We start from the raw sequence: 19,303 nt of genomic DNA on the forward strand, positions 1-19,303 counted from the left end.
GTTGGCGTTGTTGTACACATGAGAAAGAAACTATGAATGACTCCATTTGTAGAAACAAACACTGTGTGTGCGGTTGGAGTAGGTATGGTCTAGGCCTGTCCTCTAAAAATCGACGAATCGACGCGTCGTTTTAAGCCCCGCGAATCGACGCCAATTGTTTGAGTCGAAGCGAAAATATATATATTTTTTATATCACCAGTTAGCCTACTGCGGTGCACTGCTGGACTGGTGTCATGTACTTCCAATGAGAAGTAGCAATTGGCGAACAGTTATTTATTGTCTCGCACCAGCGTAGGGGTGAAAGTGAGACAGAACGGTTCAGAACCGCCGCTTCGTTAAAACATTCGGAGCCGGGGACGGTGTTCCGTTAAGAGGAGGAGGCACGCTGTCAAAATCCCATATTAAATAACCTCCTGCCACAGCACAAACGCACGTCCACGAAGTAAACAATCTTCTAAAGTCAAATAAACATACACAAGTGTAGGCTACAAGTTACATTTTCTAATTAAAGTGCTTCTGAATTGTTCCAGTGGTTGTAAAACATGATGAATGATTGTGTTTCGCTGTGTTTGCGTCCATGACATGTCCATACTTCTGGCTCTAGCGGGAGCTGTGCCTCCACCTTTTTATGATCCGTTTCTGAAATGAATCCGTTCTCGACACTGACTCATTACTCTGTCAGTGCTCTGTGTCCCGCGACTGCGGACTGGATCCCATCGTTCATTTAAAAGAGCCGTTCAAGAGAGCGGAATCGTTCGCGAATGTCTCATCTCTACTGCACGCTGCCGAGAGACGGGGCAGAGTTGAAACAGCGGAGATGTTTTATTTGTTTTAACGGTGTGTTATAACTCTATGGTTGTACACTGCTATGCAGATAACATTTGTGCTCGCGCACCGATATCACCGAAAACACAGTGTATTAAATTAATCTCTTAATGTATTATTGTATTATGTTGACGTGGTTTAAAGCAACACTTTTTATTTTTTTATTTTTTATACAAAGTAGACTATAAAACGATTCGTCGACGCGTCGGATTAACCCCCGCGACTCGAATCGACTCCATAAATCCTGAGTCGAGGACAGCCCTAGTATGGTCACGCACTGCTGACATCAGCAGAAGCAGAGAATTATGGGTATGGCGGTTTGTGTTTGCGTTGTACATTGATTTCATTTTATTTCAGGGTTTAAAAAGTGTTGCTGTGGCTCCATGTGCCAATAAAAACAGATTCACCGTGACAGTGTGTCTGTCTGCCTGTGGGCTGTAGCGTTTTACTGGGCAGAGCGGGCCAGGGCCCTCTCTATCAGTGGCGTCAGTTCAGAAAAAGCTAAGGTATGGCAACATGACTGGTGTCTTTGTTGCCATACCTTAGCAACAGGCATGATACGTTTATTTTAAGAAGTACATTTTATTTTTTGTTTCTACAGTTTCTTGGGCTGTATATGGCAGCCTGGAACGGTTGTTCAAGTGCAGCTAAACTTGTCATGTTAGTAGACGTGCCACAATTAACAATAATGAATTGCACCTGTGCAGCTGACCTGCGGAACCTGGGAATATACCATTTTGTAAGATGGGGAGAATAAAAGTGTGGAGAATATCATTATAATACCTTGTTAAATTTTGCATTTGTAGTTTATTTGAATGTAATTTAACAACATAACCAGCAACAAAGAGACATTCATGGATTTATATTTTGAAGTAACTTGTATTCTCCCCCCTGGACCCAGGGTATGGCAGCTGCATACCCCTGCCATACCCAATTGACGCCCCTGCTCTCTATATGTGAACAATGATGTGTGAGGGGTCGATGTGTTCCCTGCCCTGGGGAGGGCAGGGGAGGGAGGGTTAGGGCTCAGTGGGGCTGAAGGACACTGTGTCCTTCTGGGACAGAGGGCTATAAAGCCTCCAAACCTCTGATTCCTGCCCCATGACTGACCAGCTTCTGGTGGGGTGTGTATGTATTATATGAAGAGCAGTTTGTTTCCACTGATGCAAGAGGGCTGTCTGAGCTGGTCACAGCATATTATACACGACAGGTGAGGTACTGGAATAGAGCAGGTGAGGTTTCATCAGGTCCGGTGGTTTACATGTAGTGTGTGTTCACTTCTTTTAGGTTGTTTTGTGAGTCATAAACCTGCTGTCATGTGGAGTCTGGAGTCTTGTTTTTGTCATTGTAAAATAAGCTGGAATTTCAGTTGCATGTGTTATTGTTCTCTTTCACACAGGACCTTAGTACAGTTGCATGTTGTTCTCTTTCATACAGGTCCATAGTACAGTTGCATGTTGTTCTCTTTCATACAGGTCCATAGTACAGTTGCATGTTGTTCTCTTTCATACAGGTCCATAGTACAGTTGCATGTTTTGTTGTCTTTCCTACAGGACCATAATACTGCCAGGGACTGTGGGCCCATATCCTTACACCAGGGGTCCCCAAACTTTTTTGTCTCAGGGCACCCCATAAATATTTTTTCTTTAATCCGAGGCACCCCTACATTATAATTTTCACTCCCAGCACCTTATATTTATAGCATATCGTCGTTGTCAGGTGGAAACCTTGTATGTCCAAAACCGTTCATTTTGTATTTATCATCTTTTTTTATCATCTCGCATCGCGAGGCGTTGTGTGCTTGTAGATCGGCTGTTTTCACTAGTTTTGTGCGACAAAACTACAAAAATATCGCCCGACGGTGACGATATTTTAGTGATTATGTTGCAAGGAAAACGTTGAGATAATAGCCATTTTGGTTCGAACTGACTGAAAATAACTTTGTACTTCAAGTTTAAAATGATACTAAATATTTTTTTAAGTGTCCAAATAAATTCCAAATATTATCAAATGATCTCGCGGCATCCCTGGACTGCCGTCGCGGCACCCCAGGGTGCCCCGTCACCCACTTTTAAAACCCCTACCTTACACTGTCCCAAAGCTCAATTTATGCTCCATTGCACGAGGGCTTCACTTGAAAAAGAACGGATCTTCAATCTAACAACACGACACAGTGTTCGATTAAAGATCTGTTTATACGGTGGCGTCACACACTTAACGTGTGCGCATGGGGGAAAGGAATCGACGTCATTTGCGTGTGTTGGAGGTGCCGACAAAGCCAAAGGTTCGTCTTGCACATAGACAACATAGTTGGTCCTTTTCGTGGCTTTCTGGAGCAGCTTGGAACAAAAAAAAAACTGTATTTGGACGTCCCGTCTTCATTTTTCATTGCATGATGGTTGTTAGTGCAGGTGCCTGCACTTCAGTACTTAACCGCAGTTTTACACCAAACGATATCACTGTGTACGATCCTTCTGAACGTCATGGCGATAAGCTGTGCTGTTGCACCTCCTAGACAATGGCACCCCCAAACACCCTTATGGGTGTCTCAAATCATCTAGAGTTCTAGACATTATTATGGATGCCTCAGCCATTGAGTATACAGTATATCATCGTTGTCGGGTGGAAACCTTGTCCAAAACCGTTAGTTTTGTATTTATCTTTATGAAAACGATCTAAACTATTGAAAATAGACGATCTACAAGCACACAACGCCTCGCACTGCGAGGTGTTGTGTGCTTGCAGATCTGCTATTTTCACTAGCTTTGTGCGACGGTCTTGTATGATGAAGCAGGGCTTTCCTTTACAAAAAAAAAAGTACAAATTTGAAACTTGGAGATACAAGGTTTCTGCCCGACAGTGACGATATAGTAACAAGTATTTGTACATCGTTATGAACTGAATGAGCAACAGTTTGTGATGTCTGTGCTTCAAAGTGGTCTGGAGATCTCATTGACCCGCTGGTCTATGTGGGTCAGCGGAGGCCGCGTTGAAGAGGCCATCGAACATCAATCTGTGTGCTACAGCTGTTGACCAGGAAAGGAGGTCAATGGGCTCGTGCAGCCTGTCAATTCATTTACTACCCTTAAGCTCCAAATCACCAGTTGTAATTAAAACTATTGTGAATTAGAACGTGGTTGGGTTGTGTATCATGGAAAACCTGGTTGGGATCACAAGAGAATCCTTTTTTCCCCCTACCGGCAGGTGGAAAGTATTGAAATGTAAAGTTATCCAGCCCAAGAACAAGTTTTTTCCTTTTATTTGTTTATTTTTTGCTTCATGTGAACCAGTGAAACATGAACTACTGTGTATTAAGCTGGTATAAGGCAATACAGTATATACTTCGTCATACGGCGAATAGTGAAAATAGACGGAATACGAGCGCCCAAAGCATCACATTGCGGCACTTTGTGAGCTTTTAGATCGGATGTTTTTGACTCGATTAATTTCATGTTTTTTCTGTTTTTGTTTTTTCCAACTTCCCCTCTTGTGTTTGTCCTGTTGTACATGAACACAATGCACTATACTTTCTCCTCTCGTCATACAACCACCACCAACCCCACCGTTCCTGCACTCAAATATCCTGTGGCACATTCTTCTTGTGGTGGGGGTCCTGTCATTCCTTCGCGTCCCCCTTGTTCTTCCGTTCCTCGCCCCCCCCCCCCCCCCCCCCCCCCCTGATAAACCTTCCACGTTCCATATTGTGCACGCTCCCTGGTTCCTGCTTGGAGATCTCAGAGTGCAGCGTAGCTCCGGTAGCTATGGAGGACAGCGACCATGGGGGGACCTCCTCAGCAGAGGAGCAGGAAGGTGGCCATGCCTCCCCGAACCACCATGAAGATGAAGAGGTATTGGATTGGACTGATGGCGACTGAGTTTTTGGGTCCGATGCCGAATTTGGAGAGTCCCAGTCCAGACCAGTGATTCTCAAGCTTTTTTTTATTATTTCAGGGACCCCCATAGGGCTGTCACAATTACTACATAATCGTCTAATCGTGATTTTTTGAAATAATCGTGATTATTTTTCATAATCGTCATAATCCTTTCCATGTTGAAAAATGTTCATATATCTTTAAAAAATGTAAAAAATAGTGGAAATAGCAGATCTACAAGCTCACAACGTGTCGCATCGCGACGCGTTGTGAGCTTGTAGATCGGCTATTTCCACTATCAATGTTATTTAAGTATAAAGTTGTCAAATATGTCAGTAATCTTTTTGTATGGTTATGTGTCATGATTGCCATGTGCAGCTTCAAAGCCTTCTGCCTAAAAGCCAAACAGAAATGTAATTATCAACGTCAAAAACACAATTAAATCGTTAATCGCCAATTATTTGAGTGACAATTAATCGTCATGTAAAATGTCACATCGTGACAGCCCTAGACCCCCAGTTGTTGTTGTTTTTTACCTCTAGGATCCCAATCTACAGTATATACTGTAAAATCTTCCGTTAACGCTTGATTTGGTTCCAATTGTACAATCTCCGAGAGCCATTGTCTTTGACACCCGGTTACCAATGTTTTGGCTGACATTTTATATTAAAAAAAATAGGTTTCTTTTTGAGAACACTGACATTTACGCAAACTAAATAAACACAAATACACAAAATAAGTATTCAACTTCAATACATGAGAAGAACATTTATCTTTAAATATACAATAAACACTCAAACAAGTATAAACTTCACTTTGTTTCTATTTAGCCCTTAAGCCGTATAAAAAAGAAATCTAAAATAGCAAAAGTGAATTTTGAAGTGAAGAAAAAACAGACTGGAAGTGGAACATTGAAGCTGATAAATGATCTTTGTGTTGTTCTGTCTCCCAACCTATAACATTTTCATAATATAATTATTACTATCAGAATATACAGCTTAAATGTTGTAACATTCATTGAGTGATTGAATACTTAATTAGTCAGAAATGTAAACGCATACAGTCAGGCTAAAAGGATAACCATTCCATTGTGGTCCTATTTTTTGTTCACGTAAACATCCCCTTTGAGTAAGTCAGCCTTGCTGGGCCTGTGGCCCATCGGGCAGGAGCCTATCTCCTGATTCTGTAGCGTGAGGCAGCTTTGCCTCTGGACATGACGCTAGTATGTTGCAGGGACTTACCCCCCAAATCCAACCCATTGATGCTGAGTGTCAAGCAGGGAGGCACTGGGTTCCATTCTTATAGTCTTTGGTATGACCCGACCGGGGATTGAACCCCGACCTCCCAATCTCAGGGCGGACACTCTAACAACAAGACCCCTGAGCTGGCTTCCCCTTTAACTATACCTTTATTCACATATCGCCTTGAAGCTAAAACTTGATACATGTTTGTAATTGTCACAGGTTTTGCTCTTGGCAGCTAGAATATAGTTTACTTCGGGCCGAAACCTCCTGCAGCAACAATGTAGTGTACAAAACATAACACTGCGTATCGATATCAACAGCTCATTGTTGTATATGTGACTCCTTGAGTCAAGTAGCCTCGCTGGCCTTTCAGTGCTCCTGCATTATTGATCTGTAAACTGTAAGGATAGCTGTCCGTCTTTTTACTCACTCTGCTCAGTGCTCAGGAGACCTGCGGTGCTGGTAACACCACCATCGATCCTCTCCAGGTATACATTAGACTTTGTTGTTGTTGTGTTTGCCTAATAATAGTGCATTGCTCTGCATTGTTGTCAATGGCAAAGCTATAGAGGCTTTCAGCTCTACTTTGGAAAGAGAAGGAGTATAGGATATAGCATGGACTTGTTGTGTCACATCACATGATAACAGGTGTAAAAGAGTGTGTGCGACAATGGATAATTGGCGTCAAAGACGGCAGAAATCGTGTAAAACATGTTAGGACAGGATGTCATGAATACGAGTGCCCACTGAAAGTGATACCTTAACCGACAAGTTCAGGATTATTTTGACCATATGAATTATAGATTAGGGTTATATTCACCCTAATACGGGGGGTGGGAGGGTGTATCCGTGCCCCCCCTTTTCTAAAACATATTCAAATACATTCTATAACGGATTTGTACGGTATAAACACAAATCAAAATATGTGCAGGATCTACTTTACACCTGTGTTGTTAATAATGTTACAATGTTACGTTTGATTACCAATGTAATCAACCGTATTACTGCCCCAAAATACAGCATATTAAGTTGTGACTTAGTTGCACGAGAACCTAAAATAAAAACATGTACCCACTGCTATTGTTTATTTTTGGTGTTAGCCATTCTGTTTACGTTGCTATCACCATAACCACATTATAAAGTCAGTCACATCCACTTTCACTTAATGAAATCAATTTAACAAAATTATTTTATTGGTTATTCCTCCATTCACCACAAAAAAAACATGGTCAACAATGACGAATGCAGCATAAAACTGTTTCACAAATGCTCTGTGTCTCTTTGATCTGCATGTAAACCTTGTAATCATAGAGCGGTACATTGTTTCCCCTACTAGCCCTTATCTCCTACACGGCTACTCTAAATTGAATTGAATTGATGTCTCTTGGGTGTCTGCCAAAGAAAGTGCTGAGCCAGACAAATGCCCTTTTGTTCCTCCCAACAACACTTGGAACACAATGTAGAATCTGAGCACTTCCAAGATGTCCGGGAGGACAGTCGTTGAGACTTTGTCTGCTCTATTTGACATCTGGATTGTATTGTGAGCTCATCACGAGAAAGACGGATGATTAGGATCTGTTATTTTTTCCCTCCTTTAAAGTATTTCTTTCTTGTTGACCACTGTGAGAGACAGAATCTATCCTAGGTCACCTTTTCTCTGTCTGATGCCTTTTTGCCAAGATTGTATGCACCTAGCAAAGTGGACGATATCTCTTTAAAATGTTTATTTTAATTTATTATGAGGCATTACAGGTCAATCTTTTCAACAAACATACAACCGTAGAAATCAAACCAATCGCATACAAAATACAATACAAATACAATAGGACAAAATATAATACATTAAATTGTAAACCGCCATACACAAAAATCACAACAACCCTTCCCCCGCCTTCTTAATTTCTAAGCCTAACTGTAACTCTGCATTCATTGCCATTTACAACAAAACCAGCTTCTTTTTCGAAACATATACAGTACAATACAGATGCACCAATACAATTTGTAAATGATATATGAATCCAAACTTAGGCGTATATGTCCCCACTGAGGTGTCTAAACTTAAATCAAACAAATATTCTGCTACACATTCTAAAAACATGTTTTCTGCTCACTCTTTCTCTCCCGATGTGTGAAATTCCCCTTTACCTTGGTACCTCATCTGCCCTCTTACCTATTTTCACCTCCCGGACACTCATCCGTGTCATCGTATCATCCCTATGTTCTCAAACACTCATCCCTGTGCTGTGAACACTCTTCCCTGTGGAACCTGCACCAACCCCACCATTCCTCTGCACTTACCTCTTGCACCTCCTGCCACCGTATCTTGGTCCCCCCTCTATAGCATTCTACCCACTCGGAGGACTCAGAGTTGGAGAATATCATGCAAGACCACCACCACCACCACCCAGGGGAGCACCAGCATCACCACGAGCACCATGGTCATGACCCCCAGAATCACCACCACCAAGACCAGGAGCACCACTCTCATTTCCCCCAGAATCACCACCACGAGGACCACTCTCATGATCCCCAGAATCATCACCACCACCCAGACCACCAGGACCACTCTCATGACCCCCAGAATAACCACCATCAGGACCACGAGCACCACGGTCATGACCCCGAGCATCACTATCACCATGACAATGAGCACCACGCTCATGAAGCCCACATTGAAGCCCAGGATGATGACCGCCCCCACACTCCGTCTTTCTTACAGCCGCCCGAGTTCGATTCCGGTCCGGAGCCCGGGTCGCCGTCGCAACACAACGTGGTGGCATTCGACTTGCCTCCGCCCCCTCCCAGGCCCAAGAGCCCCTGGGGTCTGTTTGACCCTTACTTCTATTCTGAGGTAACGCGGTCATCATCAGCACATCCAAGAGATCCAGGCAGGCAACAGCCTGTCGTTGTGTCGCATGTTGAGATCCCACAGAGATTGGTTAATACGGTTCTTTGACAAAGCTGGTGTTATGGTTTATTGTTTTATGAGCTGTTATTGAAATGAAGGTCTGAGGGTCTGATCTGTGTGACCTGTGTGACCTGTGTTGTTATGGAGGTAGCCTCATTTTTCATTTGGGTTGAGGATTGAGGTTACTAAGATTAAGATAAGATGTTTATTGTCACTTGTCACGTATTCCGAATGCAACAACATTTCGTCTAGTGCACCCACTTCGAATAGCCGCTGCATTATACAGTACAAATATACAGCTGCAGCAGTAATATGCTGTAAACTGTTATGTACGTCAAGTCATACAATATGTTATACAGTATGTCAAATTAGATTGATGCATTGAATAACAGTTTGTAAAATGTGCAGCGGTACAATTATACGATAAAAGGATAATCCTGAGGGCTTGTTTTCATTGTGGTCGTATGTATTCAATTCATCCATACTACACACAATATTCTTGTAAAAAACAAGTTAGACAACAAGGAACCAACCACTGGATATTGCACTTGTCCAAAAGCACATATTATCGCACTTGCCATGGTAAACAAAGTGAGTTCTGTGAGTGTGTGTGAGAGTGAGGGAGTGCGTGTCCATCAATGCTGTCACAGTTCTTGGAAAGAAGCCGAGGTTTTTCAGTCTCTTAGTCCTGCTGTAATGTCGTACATACTTTTGTTGTAGTTATCTACTGTATGTCACTGCGAAAGAATGGTACTAAATAATCCAGTCAACTCCAGGTTCATTTCAGTTCAGACTGAACGTTTTATCATACAGTAATGCACACACCTTGCTTAACCACTTAAACCCCAGGATCCATATTCAGAGGGAAAACCTTCGCAGGAAGTTGCCGATCGACAAGCTCACAACGTGTTGCGTTGCAGCGTGGTTGTGAGCTTGTCGATCTACCATTTTCCTGCGAAGATAAACAGGGCATAGAGCCCCGTGACTCCGCTCAACCATAATATTGTCACTGTCGGGCAGAAACCTTGTATATCCACGTTTCAAAAATGTGTATGTTTTTTCGCGATGTAAAGCCCTGCTTCATCACACAAGGCCGTCGCACAAAAGTAGTGAAAACAGCCGATCTACAAGCACACAACGCCTCGCACGCGAGGCGTTGTGTGCTTGTAGATCGGCTGTTAGATCGGTTAGATCGCCTTGTAGATTGGCTGTTTTCACTACTCTAAATCATTTTTAAAATGATAAATACAAAACGAACGGTATTTGGACATACAAGGTTTACACCCGACAATGACGATATGCATGGTTTCTTTCAAGTTGTTAAAGCATTCTTCTTAATGGTGTTTATTGACCGACCTGCCCTGTGTTTTGTCTGATTTTGTTTTTTCCAGGACCTGGACAAGGAATATGTGGGTTTCGCCACACTGCCAAACCAGGTACACCGCAAATCTGTCAAGAAGGGCTTCGATTTCACTCTCATGGTCGCAGGTGAGTTACAGTACAGTGCATAATAAGTAATTATATAAGACTTCATTTTTGCTTTATCCCATGCATGTATGCTGCATTCCAGGGTCTCAAACCTACTGTTCCCTCTGTTTCCTTCTTTTTTCTCTGTTGTTTCCTTTTACTTTTCCAAGGAGAGTCGGGTCTGGGAAAGTCCACCCTGGTCAACAGCCTGTTCCTCACAGATCTTTATAAGGACAGGAAGCTGCTCAACGCTGAAGGTGTGTGCTTCTAGTGTCCTTGCAGTGGAGTTTTGATATCATTTTACACACTCACATTTCACTTCTCAGGTTCACCAACTTGAATGTTTCATGTGTTTGGTTTTACAAAAAGCATCATGACATCTTTGTCGGCTGGAAACCACATACAGTATGTCCAAAACAGTTACTGTCCAGGATTCAAATTCAAAAGTAGCAGATCGAGGAGCTCAAAACGTGACACTTTGCACTGTTTCTCGAACTTGTAGTTGTTACTTTATTTATTTATTTTTTTTATTTTTTGGCTTTTATGCCTTTATTGACAGTAGACTGACAGGAAATGGGGAGAGAGATGGGGAGTGACACACAGCAAAAGTCGTTGGGAACAGAATTTGAACCCGCAACACGCTGTGAGGCTGGCATTGCAGCCTAGGGTCCCATGCCTGTGGCCCGGGCCCGATCTGTTACTTCTGATGCTTTTGTGTGACACTGTATTGTTTGTGATAACATAGGGCAAGGTTCCCCAATTAGACAGTGGCGTTGTTCCCGACAGTTCAGATATCGTCGTTGTCGGGTGAAAATCTTGTATGTCCAAAACCGTTTGTTTTGCATTTATCATTTTAAAAATGATTTAAACCAGTGAAAACAGCCGATCTACAAGCACACAACGCCTCACATCAGCCGATCTACATATGTTGTGTGCTTGTAGATCTGCTGTTTTCACTACTTGTGTGCGACGGCCTTGTATGATGAAGCAGGGCTTTACAAATTTGGAGATTTGAGGTTTCCACCTGACAACGACGATATACTAGTGTTGTTGCTGCTCTTATACCACCAATATTACTGGGGTTGGTGGGGGCCAGACAGTAGCCCCCCGCGGGCTGCAAATGGCCCGCAAGCCTAACCCTGACATAGGGTGTTGATTTATGAAATAAACACAAAAGGTTCAAACATGGAAGTTTGTTTCTGTCCGACAGCAACGCTGATTGTTTAAATCCTCTTCTCCCCCCTGTAGAGCGAATCACTCAGACGGTAGAGATCACCAAACACACGGTGGACATCGAGGAGAAAGGTGTCAAGCTGAAGCTCACCATCGTGGACACGCCAGGGTTTGGAGACGCTGTGAACAACACTGAATGGTACCTGTCAATGATCCAATACTCACACACATCTCAAGTAGCATAATCGCTGTTATCGTTTAGCGCGATAACAAACACTCACAATAATCGTAGGCCTACCGTGGAGATTTAATTAATCGCAAAATTGCCCTCTGTCATGCACTGGGATCAATTCACTCTTGCCGAGCTGCATATCTGGTACCGCTTATACTTTCTACTGTATTATTGGTCAAACGGACCTGTAAATACCGTACTTGATACAGTCTTTTTTTCACTCTCTACCAAATCTTAGCCAAAAATAGCCCATCGACACGTTGTGAGCTCGTAGATCTGCTATTTTATTAGTTGGGGATATTTTATATCGTAAATCGCTATTGTTTTGGTCAATCGTGACATGACATTTTCTTATCATCCCATGCCTAATCTCAAGTCCTAATACTGTATTCTACCTCATAGTACGGATACGCTTTAAAGGAGTAGTTCACCCCCATTTTTTCTTTTAATGTCGATTACTCACCCCATGGAGAGTTGAGTTCAAATGCATTTGGGTCTCCATCCGGAATCAATGGGCCTACAAAGAGTCTCTTCAAATGATTGGCTTAGGAATGCTACAAAAACTACAAAATATATTGAACTCAAGTCTCCATGGGGTGAGTAATCGATAGAAAAAAAGTCATTTTGGGGGTGAACTACTCCTTTAATAGTGTCGCTTTTTGTAAAGAACAGATCTATAAGCGTTCGAGGCAAACCACCTAGGAATGTGAATTATGTGGGTTCTTTTTGCAGTTCAGAGTTGATAAAAACCAATCTGATTCCAGTCTGGACAGGCCAACCATCTGATTTGGAACATAGCCTTGGTCAGCTCATCCATCCAACATGAAATGCTTCAAATAAACTGTACCCATGGGAAGAATTGTGCAGTTTTCCAAACATTATACATGTCAGAAATCACATTATAAATGAATAAATGTCTCCCAAATCATATTATTATGATTGCGGAAGGGGAAACGAAGGATATATAAAAGAAAACCAATAGAACTCACCAAATGTTTTAATGTTGTGTTTAATTATTGTGTGTGTGTGTGTGTGTGTGTGTGTGTGTGTGTGTTGTGTGTTCCAGCTGGAAGTCTGTGGCGGACTACATAGACCAGCAGTTTGAACAGTACTTCAGGGACGAGAGCGGCCTCAACCGCAAGAACATCCAGGACAACCGCGTGCACTGCTGTCTCTACTTCATCTCACCCTTTGGACACGGGTATGTATGTTTAAGACACACTGCTGCTGCTGATGCTCTCCTACAGCAGGGGTTCCCAAACGTTTTGGTCTCAGGGCACCCCATAAATATTGTTTTAATCCGAGGCACCCCTTCATTATAATTTTCACTCCCAGCACCTTATATTTATAGCATATCGTCGTTGTCGGGTGGAAACCTTGTATGTCCAAAACGGTTCGTTTTGTATTTATCATCTATAAAATGTACTAAACTAGTGAAAACAGCAGATCTACAAGATGTACTAAACTATCTATAAAATGTACTGTAGATGTAAATGTGCTTGTAGATCTGCTGTTTTCACTAGTTTTGTGCGAGCAGTGCGACAGAGGTTTCTGCCTGACAGTAATGATATTTTTGCGAGGAAAACGTTGCGATAATAGCCATTTTGGTTAGAACTGACTGAAAATAACTGTGTACTTCAAGTTTAAAATGATACTAAATATTTTTTCAAGTGTCCAAATGAATTCCAAATATTATCAAATGATCTCGCGGCACCCCTGGACTGCCGTCGCGGCACCCCAGGGTGCCCCGTCACCCATTTTTAAATCCCCTGTCCTACAGGACCCATCCCTCTAGTCAAATCCAAAGCTTTAGGGACCATGCTTCTATAATTTAGATTTCTAGCCATCAGCAGAGATTACTGATTGTCTTCCAGGGGGAAGGGGTAAAGTTCCTTACCCTCAATCAATCCACCACCGTGGATTGATTGATTGATTGATTGATTGATTGATTGATTGAATACTTAATTAGTCAGAAATGTAAACAGCACGTGGTACAGTCAGACATTAAGGCTAAAACGATAACGCAAACATTGTATGAATAATTTACACACTAATACAAGTCATTAGAGTTCTCAATGGCCTGAAAATGAAGGCCCGGGTCCTAACTGGGCCCTAACTGGGCTGGGCCGAAGGCCCAGTAGCATACATTTTAGGCCTTACCCAGCCCAAAAACATCGGTCGAGCCCGAGGCCCGGCTTACATGACAGCTGCCTAATATCTAGACACAAGTTGATTGAAATGCTGCTGCATTCAACTGTTGTCCCGTGCGGGGCATCATCATACAGTACAGTACAGTACAGTACAGTACATTAGTCTAACATGCTGTAGCTGTTCCTACAGGCTGTACATTCCCATCATGCATTCTTAATGCAGCAGCACTTCTGTGGAGTTAAAGGCACTCTGTCCTTCCTTCCTCCAGGGAGATTTACATCTGCTGCACTACCACTTCCTCACCAGTCATTAAGGCTAAACGCTGATGTGGTACTTTTTTTTAATGCACTAGCACATGTGCATGTGGATGCGTGTGCAAAGTGCACGCGTGCGTGAGCTCTGTTTATCCCCAATGTGCTCACTGAGGAATTGAGCAGCTCCTCCTTGAACTACAGTACAGGTATTCGTGATAAAGGGGCTCCCTCCGGTGGCCAGTCATGGAACACACAGTCACACACATGTAAATTCAGAGGGTTGTGTTGATGGAAATCCCACAATGCACATTTGCAAATGCGCTACTCGTACCCAAGATGTGAGAAGGAATACAAGGTGATCAGAATATATGCAAATTGGTCCGCTACCCAAACATGGTTCCCAACCCACTGTTTGGGGAAACAGTGGACAGTGGTGTATACTTTAACTATACTATACTGCCCTACAAAGGCAGAGTGCAGTAACTACGTTTTCGGACACACCGACTTATTTGTGTCGCCCAAAGGTCATAGCCTTCATGATATTGGGGGATGAGCAATTAGCTCAAGAACAGATATACAATCAGTGTAATATCACTTAAATGCCTTTATCTCATTTGGCTGATCAACCCATTTTTTGGTGAAATTCCCGGAACGTAGTTACTGCACTCTGCCTTTGTAGGGCAGTATACTATACTACTAGGATGTGACACGCATGCAAACTTTGTGCTTTATTGGTTGCTACACTATGAGTGTCTTATTGTGTCTCCTGTGTGTGACAGTTTGCGACCGCTGGACGTGGAGTTCATGAAAGCCCTCCACGAGAAGGTCAACATCGTGCCCATCTTGGCCAAGGCAGACACACTCACCCCAACCGAGGTCAAGAAAAAGAAAATCAAGGCAAGGCTGTTGCAAATCAGACATTTTTCAAGATTTTTCCAAATGGAACCTGATCCACAAAAGGTGTAAAATCACTGATCTAATATTACGGTGTCCTTGCAGATCCGGGAGGAGATCGAGGAGTACGGCATCAAGATCTACCAGTTCCCCGACTGTGACTCTGATGAGGACGAGGACTTCAAGCAGCAAGACCAGGAGCTCAAAGTGAGAGGCCAACAACACCTATACCGTTGTAGCTCACCACTGCTCCACTGGAGTCAATGTGTGGAGATGATGCACGTCTGAAATGACCACCTGAAACGTTAGCCTGGAATCGGACGAATCCGCCGGTGCAACAAAAGAGAGAAAAGAATTATAATTGTCCATGGCGGATTTTGGTCTGGCCCCGCTCATATTGTAAATCCATTTCCTCACCCAAACAGTTGGGTGACCAATCAGGGCCCAGTATTGGTCTGGTCTAACCAATTGTGTCCAGAGACATTTTTTTTTTAACCCAGCTCTTGGGGAAAAAAACAACTTCCATATAGAAGTACCAGACTCATATCCACGCAGCGATATACTGTAGTCTGGCTGCGCAAAGCTAATGAAATGTGTCATTTATGATTCATCCATGACATACAATTGTCCTCGTTTGGAAAATGTATTCTGTCGAAAAAACATCCGCTAAGAAGACTACACTTGATCCTCACTCCAAGCGGCTCAGGGAGCTCTCAGCTCCTCCGATACAATATAACATTTGTGACGCAAACAATAAACGTAATTAGTAACCTTTTGTTGAGAGAAAAGGCATGAAATAAGTGAGTAAAAACATCCGTTTAATTTCTCTTCTCTTCACCAGGACAGCATTCCGTTTGCAGTGATTGGCAGCAACACAGTGGTGGAAGCCAAAGGGAAGAGGGTTCGAGGCCGTCTGTACCCCTGGGGGATAGTTGAAGGTACTGCAGGCTTTGTTTTTTCAGGTGTTTTTTGCATGTTGTACTAGGAATAGGATTCAAGATCAGTGTGGTACATCATTAACTACTTAAAGAAAAGCAATTATGACATGCTTTTTACCAATCATAACAGTCTTTGTCCTGGTCCTTAAAATGTGTATTAAAATGTTGACTTGCAAAGATAATATACCTAGATTCCTGTAGGTATCATAGTTCAGGAACTTTCCTGTTACTCGTCGCCTCTTTTGGAACGCAACAACCAAAGAGGTAAATGGTATAAATGGTGCAATGGAATGATACAAACACAGTGGAAAGTAACAGGTAAATGGTAAACGGTGCATTGGAATGATACAAACACTGTGGAAAGTAACAGCAAAGGTGATACAACTACACCCTCCCCTGGACGATGTTGCGTTCGTCCAGAGGCCAATGAACTACAGATTTAAGAAAAATGTTGAAAGTTCTGTTCTTTTTTTTGTGTGTCTAATTGAGATCAGGAAACATGAGAAAAATTGGATGAGAGGAAATTATACTCCAGCCCAGCTTGAAGATCAATTCTCGGGAGCCAGCAAAACCACCTTGCGTCGACTCGCACTCCTGTTCTTAGACACTCTGTTAACACATCGGGTGCCCAGAATTATTCGACGTTTAATTTGCTGGTGCCCATGGCAACCCGCCATTTTACCTACCTTCGAAGTACTGGCGAGAAAAGTAATCCGAGTAAATGTAATCCAAGTATGTCCTGTTTATTTCGCGAAAATCTTTTCTTTCAGTCAGGACCGTTTTTTATCAATTCTAAGCCACAGTGTTTGTGTTACGGCCGGTAGAAGAGGCTGCCGTTTTGAGAAAAAAAAGAAAAAAGGAAGAGAATCCGGAGAAAACAGCATTTTTGTGCAGCCGCTAAACAGGAAGTCAACGAGACAGACAGCACGTCCGGGTGACGTAATTTCGCGCTGCATGTTGGGAAATGGAGTTTGTTTCATCACCGCGGTAGCCAAGTGCAGTAGCTACAGTACAGTATAGTTTACTGTACAACGCGTCGAACGCGTCGTGGGCACACGTAAACATCAAAGAGATTGGCGCGTGGGCACCACGTGGGCGTTTAATGTGTTAATGGTCTGTCTCTGTCGTGTGTGTTTTGCCAGTGGAGAACTCGTCCCACTGTGACTTTGTCAAGCTGAGGAACATGCTGGTGAGGACGCACATGCAGGACCTGAAGGACGTGACGAGGGAGACCCACTACGAGAACTACCGGGCCCAGTGCATCCAGAGCATGACGCGCATGGTGGTGAAGGAGCGCAAGCGCAAGTACGACTCAATTCAAGCACGATTCTGAAAGCTTGGAATGTTCCACAATTGCAAGTTTTAACTTCATTCACCTGAACGTGGCTGAGATCTACTTACAAATATCAAGTGTGTGTGTGTGTGTGTGTGTGTGTGTGTGTGTGTGCGTGTGCGTGTGTGCGCGCAGTAAGCTGACCAGGGAGAGCGGAACGGACTTCCCCATCCCCAATTTGGTGCCCGGCGCGGGCGACAGTGAAACGGAGAAACTCATCAAAGAGAAAGACGAGGAGGTACGGCACACCGACCTCGAACCGGACGCCAAGCGCCACCACGACGATGGTGGTGGTGGTGGTGGTGAACATCATTATGATATGTGTCAGGATCATGATGAACATGACCATGGGGCACAGCACTCAGAGCATCGGGCTGACCCTGGGCCTCAGCCAGAGCTCTAAGACCCCCCCGAACCCAAATCCCCTTCATTACAACCAGTGGTTCTCAAAGCACTTCAATTTCAAGGAGCCTTGGTTTGGATCAAGGAGTCTGACCCCCCATGATTCTTGAGGGCATACAAATGGAACCAAATGGACCCGGAAGGGTGCGTTTGGTTTCATTTGTATGCTCTCAGAGTGACATACAGTACCTGTAAGGGTCCATTGCTCTCAGAGTTACATACCTGTAAAATGTCCATTTGGTTTTGAACTAAAAAACATTTTACTGTACGTGGGGTACATGAAGCTGGTGGCTTTGTTTAGAGGTGTCGCTCATGGCTAGAATTATTTATTATCATTGGACAGAAGATCCAATAGCCTTTAGGAAGCACATACAGTAAACAGCTATACCACTGTATGAATCAGTATACCGGTAAGTTATGTAAACAGACCACTGTAGGAATACAATTTAGGCATTTATCCAGAGTAATAAGCGACTTACAATCATATACTTTATACATATACAGTAATTATACAGTGTAGGTTCTATATAAACAGATCCCTGTATTAACAATAATGTGTAGGTTATATATACATAGCAGCATTAAATAATTCTTAGATGGAAAAACAAGCCTCTGTTGTTTCACTTAAGTTTTGATATTAATTATACAACACAGCATTATTTATTTAATGTATTCTTTTTTTAAATCAAAGTGAAGCTGTGCTAGAAGTCTTTAATAATCCAGCGTATAGATGAATTGTGCTTGGAATAATTAAAGAAAATAATAAAACACCTTTTATCACAGGTATATTTACCGCAGTAGCTTGGCTTTGTATGAAGCTGCACTTTAGACCAAACCGTCAATGAAGGGAGACATTAAATAAGCTTGATAGAGCAAAATAGCAGATCTACAACACTGGCCGAGTAAAAACGGCTATTTTCACTACATTTTTGGTTTAAACTTTTTGAAATGTTTTAGAATAAAATAAAATAAAAGGTATATAAAGGAGATATTTACTCACAACACTTGTGACCCAAAGAAGGGGCAAATTTCTCAATAGCATTCATTTCCGGTACCATTTCTTGCCATTTCAAGGCACTTTACAGTGATTAAATTCACCCATTCACACACACATTCATACACCGATGGCGGGATGGCTCACCGGGAGCAACTAGGGGTTCAGTGTCTTGCTCAAGGACTTTTCTACACTATCTCTGGGGGAGCCCGGGATCGAACTGGGAACACTTCGGGAACCCTCCGGGTTCTAAGACGGCAACTCTACCCCTGAGCCACTGCCGCCCCATGAGTGATGTCAGGACTTAGGCTCGTGACTGAAAAATGTTGTTAGGCCAAATCCTAATCTGTGATTTGTTAAACAGCGTGAAAGGAGCCCGCCCACACACACACTAGCGCTGCGTTTCACAAACATAATTGAAGTAATTGAAGATTGAGGCTTTAACCTTTTCTTTTATGAAATATGTGAGATCATTAGGGTTTTCTGGAAGATTGAACATGTATTCTCTTGCTATTTTGACCACTTGAAAATACACTTTAATCTTAAAATTACAAACAACTGAAAATAGGCTATCTACATGCTTTCTGCAATGTGTTGTGGCGTGTAGATGGCCTAT

The 19,303-nt window shown here is 42.8% G+C and overlaps 1 protein-coding gene across 1 annotated transcript in view; it reads left to right on the forward strand.

Annotated features, from left to right (window-relative positions):
• septin4b (septin 4b) overlaps positions 1-19,303 on the forward strand; it is a gene marked incomplete at both ends in the record, with an annotated part of 105,061 nt that overhangs the window by 83,118 nt on the left and 2,640 nt on the right. The window contains 9 exons of the mRNA XM_080730876.1: positions 10,241-10,337; positions 10,487-10,573; positions 11,565-11,688; positions 12,788-12,922; positions 14,906-15,023; positions 15,126-15,227; positions 15,862-15,958; positions 17,101-17,263; positions 17,427-17,529. Coding sequence (XP_080587002.1) covers positions 10,241-10,337; positions 10,487-10,573; positions 11,565-11,688; positions 12,788-12,922; positions 14,906-15,023; positions 15,126-15,227; positions 15,862-15,958; positions 17,101-17,263; positions 17,427-17,529 — 1,026 coding nt within the window. The remainder of the gene's footprint in view (positions 1-10,240; positions 10,338-10,486; positions 10,574-11,564; positions 11,689-12,787; positions 12,923-14,905; positions 15,024-15,125; positions 15,228-15,861; positions 15,959-17,100; positions 17,264-17,426; positions 17,530-19,303) is intronic.

Source organism: Nannobrachium achirus (genome assembly GCF_963921795.1).
Source record: "Nannobrachium achirus genome assembly, chromosome: 8".
Taxonomy (NCBI): Eukaryota; Metazoa; Chordata; class Actinopteri; order Myctophiformes; family Myctophidae; genus Nannobrachium; species Nannobrachium achirus.